General features: G+C 51.1%; 1 protein-coding gene and 1 long non-coding RNA gene across 4 annotated transcripts; one reads left to right on the forward strand and one right to left on the reverse strand.

Moving 5' to 3' along the window:
• Positions 1–218: 218 nt before the first annotated feature.
• On the reverse strand, positions 219–3475 carry TRH (thyrotropin releasing hormone). 3 transcript variants are annotated; one of them, XM_047708277.1, is made up of 3 exons: positions 3304–3475; positions 2091–2312; positions 219–1373 (listed from the first exon to the last, which is right to left on the reverse strand). In XM_047708277.1, the coding sequence occupies exons 2-3, from the start codon at positions 2302–2304 to the stop codon at positions 859–861; spliced, it is 729 nt and encodes a 242-aa protein (XP_047564233.1). In that variant the 5' UTR covers positions 2305–2312; positions 3304–3475; the 3' UTR covers positions 219–858. The 3 variants fall into 3 exon arrangements, with proteins under 3 accessions (XP_047564233.1, XP_047564149.1, XP_047564068.1); XM_047708193.1 differs by lacking the exon at positions 3304–3475 and adding an exon at positions 2509–2710; XM_047708112.1 differs by lacking the exon at positions 3304–3475 and adding an exon at positions 2410–2460.
• LOC125087732 (uncharacterized) lies at positions 2801–5824 on the forward strand. Its single transcript, XR_007123507.1, has 4 exons — positions 2801–2857; positions 2948–3092; positions 4608–4724; positions 5597–5824. It is a non-coding gene; the product is annotated as an uncharacterized LOC125087732 (long non-coding RNA).
• The last annotated feature ends 4534 nt before the right edge of the window (positions 5825–10358 follow it).

The following is a 10358-nucleotide window of genomic DNA, read 5'->3' on the forward strand; positions in this document are numbered from 1 at the left end:
GGTCATGATCCCAGTGTCCCGCGATCGAGGCCCGCATTGGGCTCTCTGTTCAGCAGGGACCTTGCTTCTCCCTCTTCCTCTGCCTGCCGCTCTGCCTACTTGTTCTCTCTCTGTGTCAAATAAATAAATAAAAGCTTTTTTAAAAAAGAGAGAGAAACCCACACCAGCTGAGACAAAACTGCAACCACAGAGTTCCAAGATTATATAGATGCATGGTTTATTATCATTCAGATGATTATCATGGACAGGGGAAGACGCTAGAGGGTTATATACAAGTCAGCTTTCGGGGTGGTTTCCATATGCCTGCACAGATTTATTTTCACACCCTCCACAGAGTACCGCACAGGATGCCCCTCCCCGCAGTGCTTCGCCCAAGCAGAGCACAGCCCTGGGGCAGGGCTCTGCCCACCCACAAAAGGATGCCCGAGAAGGTGAGGATAAGAACTGGATTTGGACATCACATCTTCAATCCCACCCTGACCTCAATGTCTGCTAGATCCAGAGTCACCCTGGTTCTCTCTGGGGGTCCCTTGGAGGACACAAAAGGATCATTTTAGCCAGAGTTAAGGAAGGGGAGCAGCCAGAGGGAGTTCGAGGAGAGGGATTCTGGGATTTGACCCCTAGCCAACAGTGGAAAGTTGGGGTAATATGGAGTTTAAACTCAGAGGCTTTCTTTCTCATGTCCCTGAAGGGGGCGGGAGGACAAGGCCAGGGAGTTGGGTGTTGTATATGGGGTGGGGGGAGGCCCAGGTGTATGGTCAGGGATCTAAGGTGGGGAGGGAAAGAGGGGGTCACAAAGGGATAGGGCCACAAGGGCTTAAGACATTCTCAGACTCTAAACTTTATAGGAAACTGGGTTCACTCCTCCAGTGGCCCCCTGGCCCAGGCTGCCCGCCGCCCAGGATGCTGCCGCTTCTCCTCTGCCCCCTGACCCCTGCTCAGGTCATCTAGGAGTCCCAGCAGGAGGCTGGCTTGACCACAGGCTTCCCCAGGCCCACAAGGGCCCCCCAGAGCCCTCTTGCCGGGATGCTGGCGTTTCTCAGGGATGGGCTCGCCCTCTTCCTCCTCCTCTTCCTCCTCCTCTGCCTCCCAGCTCCTCTGGGCCTTGGAATCCACCAGCCGTCTGCCTGGGTGCTGCCTCTTGGTGAAAGTGTAACCCAGCCAGGAGGGGCGCCGGCCAGGATGCTGCCACTTTTGCTGGGTGACATCGGACCAGGCAGCCACATCCTCCCGCCTGCCAGGGTGCTGCCGTTTGTGGGGGCCCACAGCCCCACCTTCTTCCTCCTCCTCTTCAACCCCCTCTTCTGCCTCCCCCTCCCTTTTGCCTGGATGCTGACGCTTGGAGAGCCAGTCGGGTTGAATGATCTGAGACTCTGGGGAAGGAAAGAGACCAGTGAGGGACCCTCTGCCCCTAAGCAGCCCCCCTCCAGTCTCTCTCCTAGTTAAGGCAGATTCCCTGCAGCACTCATCCAGAGTCAAGGCCTTGTACAGCCCCTCAGAAATATCTCTCTCTCTCTCTCTCTCTCTCTCTCTCTCTCTCTCACACACACACACACACACACACACACACACACACGCACATGCAGAGATGGTCAAAGGCACGACCTCTGGCTCCGGTCCAAGCTCTGCCACTCCCTGGCTGTGTGACCATAAGCAACTCACTTAACTTCTCGGAACCTCAGTTTTCTTCTGTGCAAAATGAGGGGTAATAACAATATGGATCTAAGAGCTTGCTAGGAAGATCAAATAGTGTGATATGGTGTTTGAACACCTGAGATCAGTGCCTGGCATATATGCACCTAGTAAGCAGTAATTAAAACTGTCACATACAGAGACTTTTTCTCTCTCCCCTGCACAGAATCTTCCCCACTGAAAGTTGGCTCTCTGTGAAATATTCCAGGACCCACACGGAAGAGAAATCTGATCTCAGGAAAGGGTCAACTCATGATCCTGCTAAGGTTATGGTCAACAGTTTCTAAGCTGAGAAAGGCAAGAGTTTGGATGACCAAGTCCCTCCCCATCTCTGCGTCGTGGTTTCCTCCAGCCCTCTTCAGGGTCTCTGATCCGAGGGACACACGCCCGGTCCTCACCAGATTCGGGATCGCCCTGGTTTCCTCGCAGCCGCTGGACGTCTTCGCGGAGGAGTAAGAGGCGCTCTGCTTGGTGCAGGAGGTCGTCCAGACCCGCATGCTCGGCGGCCATCGCTGCCTCCTGCTGGGCCACCTCCGGCTGTGCCCGACCTCCCGGAAAACCAGCCACGGTCAGGGTCAGCGCCATGGCGAGCAGCAACCAAGCGCCGGGCATCGCGGAGTCTGGAATTGGGAGGACAGAGAGAAAGCATAAGCTCGCCGCACCCCTCTCCCAGTCCGCACCATCTTCCCACCTTTCCTGTCCCAGCGGGTCCCCAACCTGGGTCACAAACCATTCATACATCCTCCCGCGGGCAAGGCCACCTGCCACTTTAGGGTGGCAGGTGGCCCTGCAGCCTCGGGCTTTGGGTGTCCTCACCCATGGAGATGCTTGGAGTGACTGGTCGCGCGCCCAGTTCTGCTGCGCGAGCCTGGAAGCCGTGGGAACCCCATCGTCACCGCCACTCCTCAGTGCCACTGAGCGCAGGGCTGGCTTGCCAGGCGTGTAACCACCTAGAGAGACCCGCCCGACGGCCACAATGCCGCGTCGCAGGCTTAAGACCCTTCCCCGCGCCACATTCTTGGTCCAGAGCTCCTTTCCAACGTTCTGATTCCAGTGTCAACGTTCCGATTCCAAATTCCATTTCTAATGTCAGATTCTATGGCCACGCTAGGACACCAGTTCTAACTCTAAAATCCCCAGTTTCAACGATAAAAATGTTTCTAAGGTGAGACTGAAACTCGAAGGCTAAGATTCGAGTCCAACGCGAAAAATCTGCTTCTAACACCTGGATTTGGATTTGGATTTTAACTCTCAGGCTCTGATGCCGGACGCCCTGACTGCCCAGTTCTACCCCTACGTCCCGGCGCGGACCTACAGCGGCCATCCAGGCTGGGGTGGGATGGAGAACTTTCCATCCTACTGACGCCAGGCGCCGAGCAGCTCCAGCCGCCGGGACGGGGGTGAGCAGGAGCGAACGCCACCAGTGTGCCCCGTCAATTCCCCGGCCCGCGCCGTGGAAGCAGCGGGGGTGCGGACGCCACGCTCCGGGAGGCGCTCGGGGGACAGAAGCCGTGGCTTCTCCCGGGGGCTCCCCCGGCAGCGGGCAGAGAGGGCCCCCTCCCAGTGCTCCCGGACGCCCCCTGCGTGGGGAGAGGGGACGGAGGTGGTTACCTGCCGGGCGACAGCTCCGCGGGACGGGTCCGGGATGCTGGGGTTCCGAGTTCGGAGTTTCGGAGTCCAAAGTCCGCGGGGTAGGAGGCCGCGAGCGCTCGCAGGACCCGGGCGTCGGCTGCCCGCTTCTCCGCGGGGCCGCTGCTTATATCCGCGCGGGGTGGCGGCGTCGGTGAGGTCAGCGGGGAGGGGTCGCGACGGCGGGAAGGGGCGCTGACGGCAGCGGGCCCCGTGGGTACCCCGCCCGCCGCCTGCCAGCTCCACCGGAAATCTGGGGCGGGGGCGGCGAGAGCTGCGGGAGCTGCGAGGCGCTTGCCCGAGGCTGGGGGCTGGGGAGTGGGGGGCAGTGATGATGCCGGATCACCTCTGCACCCAGTTCCGAAGGTTTGTTGTCGAGGAGAACAGTCCTGGAGGGGACAGAGAGAGGCGCAGAGATACTGAGAGAACACACAGGAGACACACAGGAGAGAATAGGAGATAGAGACAAAGACTGAAAGAGGTACGCAGAAACAGAGCAGAGAAAGAGAGAGAGAAGGAGAAAGAGAAGGAGGAGAGGACAGAGGGAAAAAATAGGAGACAAATGGGACCTGGGTTCTCATCCTGACCATGTCACCTCCAGCAAATGCTTTCTGCTCCCTGGACCTCAATTTTCTCATCTGTACAGTGGGAGGGAGGGACAGTTTTCAGAATTCCCAAACTGGTAGCCTGGGGTCACCACTAAGTCAAAGACGGTTTGACTCCCACAGGGATTTGGAAAACAAAAAACAAAAAAACCGGAATAACTTAACACTTAAAAGCCAAGGAAACTCAAGAAAAATTTGGTTGTATGGCTTCTCTTGAAAATCTCTCGAAAAAAAAAGTGGATCTGCATTTTCTCCTGACAACAGTCAGCTGGAGCTGAGCGTGCTTACCCCATTCGCCAAGGTGGAACATTGGATTTTGTGGCCTTTGGACCAGAAGTCTATTGGGGCACACCCCATCCAGGCAGAGGAGAGGAGATGCAGGGAGGAGAAAAGTAGGTGACAAAGGGCTTGTCCCGATTATCACTCTCCAGGATCACACTGGAAGAGAACACAGCCACATCTAGTCCTGAGCACAGCCTCCACCCTGAAACATTTAAGGGGCACCCATGGTGTGCCAGGCTCCTTGGTCAGTCCTGGAGACACAGAAGTTAGCCAGGCCCACTTCGAGGGAGCCTCATTTTAGGCAGAGGGAACAACATCAGTGAAGTCATCTCCTACCTCTGGATGATCTCAACATTAGCTGGCTTCCCCATGCAGTATTTCTTCAACCTCTCATTTTAGCTGAGCACCTGCTGAATGCCCCAGGCCTTGTTCTAGCAAGGGACGCCAAAATTGTTTAATTATCACTCTTTTCTACCATATCACTGGGTCTTCACATCACCTGGCAAGATAAACAAGGTAGAGACTATCAGTCCCACTCCATAATGGCTTGGGGAGGCAGAAAGGCTTTGAAAGTTAGAAGTAGAAGGGAACGTTCAGATCACCAACTAGAGCCCTCTCCCCACTCTTAGATGAGGAAGCTAATAGAGATAGATAATGACCTGATAGAGTTGACCTGATCTGCTTCCTGACTTCCAACCGCCCCCCCCCCCCCCCCCCCCCGCCCTACCCCAGGTGGCAGGGAGGAGGGCAGAAAGTTGGCTGGGTAGATTGCAGACCTGAAACCCCAGGCTTGATCTCCCAGCTAGACTCCAGGATTTGAAGAATTGCTGTCCTAACTAGGCATTGAATCAGACAGACAGTCAGACCTGTTTTCTTTCCTATATAAAGAGAAGGTGTAAATTGATAGACTCTCTGGGGAGGGCAACCTAAAAATTTAACACATGCATAACTTCTGCAAGACATCCTGCAGACATGTACACACGGGGTATCTAGTGCTGCAGGGTTTGTAGAAGCCAGAATTAGAAACAGCCTGGATGTCTGTCTGTCTGTCTGTCATGAGGGGTCTTCTTAAATCAATTAAGGCCCACCCAAAACTATGGGTACTGTTCTGACTTTGAACACCAGGCGATTCCCTATGTATGGATGTGGAGTAAGTTCCAAGATACACTGTTAGGTGAAAGGAGCCGAGCAGAGAATGATGTGTGTATCATGTACACGCAGGAGGGATGGATGGTTATAGTCTTCAGCAGAGACCTCTCCAAAGGGATGCGGGAGGACAGTGAAGGCAGGGAACTGGGGAGCTCAGGAAGGGGAGGCCAGTGGGGAGTGGGGGGAGCTTGCTGTTCATTCTCAGCCCTTAGTGCCGTTTGAATGTTCTCGCTTTGCAGCATTACCCATCTACAAACCAACAAACAGCACCAACGAAGTAACAATGAAATCTCCTCTGAGTGTGGGGCGGAAAGGAGTGATGAGGGTGGAAGGATAGAAAAGCTATGGGGGCCGGGGGGCGCTCAGTTGGTTAAGTCTGCCTCCCGCTCAGGTCATGATCGTGGGGTCCTGGAATAGAGCCCCACAACGGGCTCCCTGCTCAGCAGGGTGTCTGCTACTCCCTTTCGCCCTGCTTATGCACTCCTCTCGGTCAAATAACATCTTAAAAAAAGAAAACGAAAGAAAGAAAAGAAAAGCTGCCTGGTGGGGTGAGATGGCTGGAACATCGCCCCCCGGTGAGCCCATTGGATGCATTTCTGTAATCAGGGATTTGAGTTGCCTGTTCTGGAGGACAGTGCCTGGAGGGCTAGGGAGGGGAGAGGAGAGTTCTCACATTGCCCAAGGGACCAGTGAGGATGGTACAGGCATGTAAGGCTCTCTCTCTCTCCCACCTTCCCTCTCTACCTTCCTTCCCTCGGCAAATATTCACTGAGCCCCTGGAAAGTACCAGGACCTGTTCTAGACCTTGGGCACTGTATTGCCCTGTGTTTCTAATGCTTTGACCCAGGGTGGAGGGGCGGGGGCGGAGGGGGTCTGGCTGACTCTGGAGAGGCTGCCTCTCCCAGGGTTAGCCAATTCTTAGAGCTCATAAAGGACTCACTTTTCATATGCAAACTAACCAGTCCAGAGCCCACTTCCCCACAACACTCTGGGCTACTGTCCCCTTGCTCTTATCACCCAAAGCCAGGTACACACTGCTAGGGACAGTCCCTAAGCCCCAGAGCCACGGAAATTATTCAAATCCGCCAATCCTAAACCTGCTTACCCTGCCTCCCCATTCCACTGTTCCTCTTCCTTCAGGCAGAAACCACAATAAAGGCACTTGCCTAGTCTCCCCAGCCCCCCACTCCCTGCTTCTTCTGCCTCCTAGTGAATCCTGGTGCTTCTCTGTGCATCTTTGTCTGGGGTGGTTTGCCCTTCCTTTTAGGAACTGTAAGTAATAGCTAACTCTTCAATGCCAGCAGTATCCTAATCTACGGGTCTCACCATACCTGAATAATAATAAAACCTACATTTTAATACAGGGATCCAAGCAGAATAAGGCAGGATCCTGCTCTGGTCTCTCACGGAGCTAAGTCTTTGTGTCGCATATATTTTCCTCTGATAATACAAATGTGCTTCATTCTCAAGACTGTATTTGCATATCAGATTAATATAGCTATGCTTTTGAAAATGAATAATGGGATAATTTAACGGCGAGTTTGTACACTAATTTGTAACTCCCGATGCCTGTCTGCCGTCCCCACCCCAAGACACACACACACACACACACACACACACACATACACACCCCTTCCTGCAGGAAGTCTCAGTGTGGATTCTAATTCTAATTCTAATAAAATACTCTGCCTTCCCTGAATTCCCCTGTCTTCTCTCTCAAAGTCTCGCTGCTCTCTGTTCAGAGATGTCTCCAGGATATTTTAGGGTCTTTTTCAACCCTGAGCTGCAGAAGGGCCCAAGGTAGTCCCACTGAAATTATATTTTAATTTTTTTCACGGTGGTTTTTAAAATTAAACTCTTTATATCCAGGTAATTATAGATTCATATGTGGTTCTAAGAAATAACACAAAGACGTTGTGGGTACCCTTGACCCAGCTTCTCTTCATGGTTACATGTTGTAAACTATAATGCAAGATCACAAACAGGATATTGACTCTGATACAAGCCACTGATCTTATTCAGATTTCCTGGTTTTACTTGTTGGCAATTTTGTGTGTGTGTGTGTGTGTGTGTGTGTGTGTGCGTGCACTTAGTTCTATGCAGTTTTATCACATGTGTAGGTTTGAGAATCTATGATATGGTGGCTTTTTAATTACAGAAGATGGTACCTTTATATACTCAATTTTTTTTCCTATTCTGTTTCTGTTGTCAAAATAGTGAAGGTCTTCTTTTCCCCAAGATCATAAAATTCCAGGAAGAAAAATCCATTTCATATCTGTTTTTCTCCGTAGAAACTCATCCCAGAAATCTTTCTGATCCAGATTTCCCCTTCCCCTTTCCATTGGAGATTTTTGATCCAATTGAGCAACAATTCCTTGATGATGAATCCACCGGAAAATTTTCAGTTCTCCTTTCTATCACTGATTTATTTCCTTATTCTACAAATTGTTCCAGTATATGCATAATTGTTAAGCATGGTTCTAGGCCCAGGACACACGATGGGTGCAGATAGGGATGGAAGATGTACCCGATAAGAAAAAGGTGGGAAACAGTGAGATCTCATGGGACTCTCTTGGCTGTGGAGAGTAAGGAGATTGGAATTTATTCTCAAGGCAGTGGGGAAATACAAAGTTTTAAACAGGGGAGAGTTGTGACCTGATTTATTCTCTCACTACCGGTTTGGCTGCTTGTTGAGTTATGAGCATACAGAGGGGGCGAGAAGGAAGCAGCCAAGCCAGTGAGGAACCTCCATGAAACTCTTGCTTCTTTGTGCAACTCTCCTGCCTCTCTCATCCTGTTTGTTCCCTCCTCCTTTCAGGGTCTCCTACTGCTCTCCTTGCCCCTGAAATGAGTGTGCTCTGTGGAGCCCTGGGTGTGTCTTCTCTTACCCCATGCACCACTCCGTCCCTGGTCTCCCTCATCTCCTTCACTTCACATGGCCACATGCTGGCACCTCCCAAATCAGCTTTCTCTGAGGGATCAGAAAGAAGGAACCCCTCCCGGGTGATCCTCCTTACCAGCGACAAGCAAGAGAAAACACAACCCAAACTGGTTCAGGCAAAATAAAAGGGAGATGTACTGGTGGATGTAACCTAGAACATAAAGACGTAGAACTAGCTTCAGGTATGGCAGAATCCAGAGGCTCAAATGATGTCACTAGGAATCTGTCTCTTTTTTCCATTTGTTATCTCTACTTTCCTCTAAATGGCTTCATTCTCAGGCTGTCTGTCCTCAAAGGTGGAGAAGTAGCCATAGGCATCCCTGGAATCACATTGTCCCAGCTGGGTTGCTCTAAAAGCAGAAGGGCCCTTTTCATTCCCCAAAGTCCCAGGGTCAATTCTCATTGTCCCAGGCTGGGTCACAGGCACATTCCTGAACAGATGACTAGGATTCAGATTGGCCAACCTTGGGGCTAGGGGATGGGGTCAGCCCCATCTGAACAGCATGGACTGAGGGGGTCTTCCAAAGGCATATTTGGAGTTCACCTACTAAAGAAGGGAAGCTAAATGATGAGCAGGTTAAACATCACAGGTCCCATATAAACTCATTGCACAGATGAGGAACCCAAGACTCAGAGAGAAGAAAGGGTTGCCTGAGTCCTTTACTGAATCAGCAACAACCTCAAGACCAGTGTCCTGCCCCCTCTCCTTCCTTCACACTGCCTGGGACAGGGTTTTCTCTAAAGAAACTGGAAGTGGCCAAACTCTGGGTGGCACACTGTGTTCTGCCTTACACTCCATGTCCAGTCCCCACCCCAGGAACTTGTTCTGGTCTTGTTGGCAGTAAATTGCCATCAGGAGGGTATCATCTTTTCTGGAAAGTCTAGGAAGGCTTACCGCTAAATAACATCAAGCCCTTAATAAATGACTCCCTAATGCAGGGATTTCCAATACCGTGATGGGAAGAGCACTATTTGGGTGTCAAGAGGACTCCAGGCAGCTAACTACTCTGATTCTATTTAGGCCTCCCTTGGTCACTGCCCAGCCGTTGGCAAAGAAGTGCTAACTCAGTCCATTCTCCCCAGGACCCTTCAATTCCATGTACATTTACTGAGTGCCAGCTCCATCTGGGCAATGTTATAGGTGCCAAGGAATACAGGGGAGGGTAAACCTTGCATGGGTGCCTGTTGCTCATAGGATCAAATTCTTAGCCTGGCGTTCGAGACCCTTTATATATAATGTGGGCACAATCTAGGCTCCTCTCCTGCCAGCTCTCCCTTACTCCATGTCCAGCCCTCCCCCAACATCAGTCATTTTACAGATATACTGTCTCATCTCACACCTCCATGTTTTTGCCCCTTTCCTTGCCACCTGCCACCTATAAGCCACTTACTCGTTCTTTTATTTTTTAATTTATTCTTTATTAACATATAATGTATTATTTGTCCCAGGGGTATAGGTCTGTAAATCATCAGGCTTACACAATTCACAGCACTCACCATAGCACATACCCTCCCCAATGTCCATAACCCAGCCACCCTATTCCCTAACCCCCATTGCCCAACAACCCTCAGTTTGTTTCATGAGATTAAGAGTCTTTTATGATTTGTCTTCCTCCAAATCCCATCTTGTTTCATTTTTCCCCCCTTCTCCCCAGGCCCTCCACCTTGCTCTCAAATTCCTCATATCAGAGAGATCATATGATAATTGTCTTTCTCTGATTGACTTATTTCACTTAGCAAGATACCCTCTAGTTCCATCCATGTCGTTGCAAATGGTAAGATTTCGTTTCTTTTGATGGCTGCATAGTATTCTATTCTATATATATATCACACCTTTATCCATTCATCTGTTGATGGACCTTTAGGTTCTTCCCATAGTTTGTCTATCGTGGACATTGCTGCTATAAACATTTGGGTGCATGTGCCCCTTCGGATCACTACATTAGTATCTTTAGGGTAAATATCCAGTAGTGCGATTGCTGGGTCATAGGGTAGCTCTATTTTCAACTTTTTGAGGAACCTCCATGCTGTTTTCCAGAGTGGTTGCACCAGCTTGCATT

Source organism: Lutra lutra, chromosome 1, assembly GCF_902655055.1.
Source record: "Lutra lutra chromosome 1, mLutLut1.2, whole genome shotgun sequence".
NCBI lineage: Eukaryota > Metazoa > Chordata > Mammalia > Carnivora > Mustelidae > Lutra > Lutra lutra.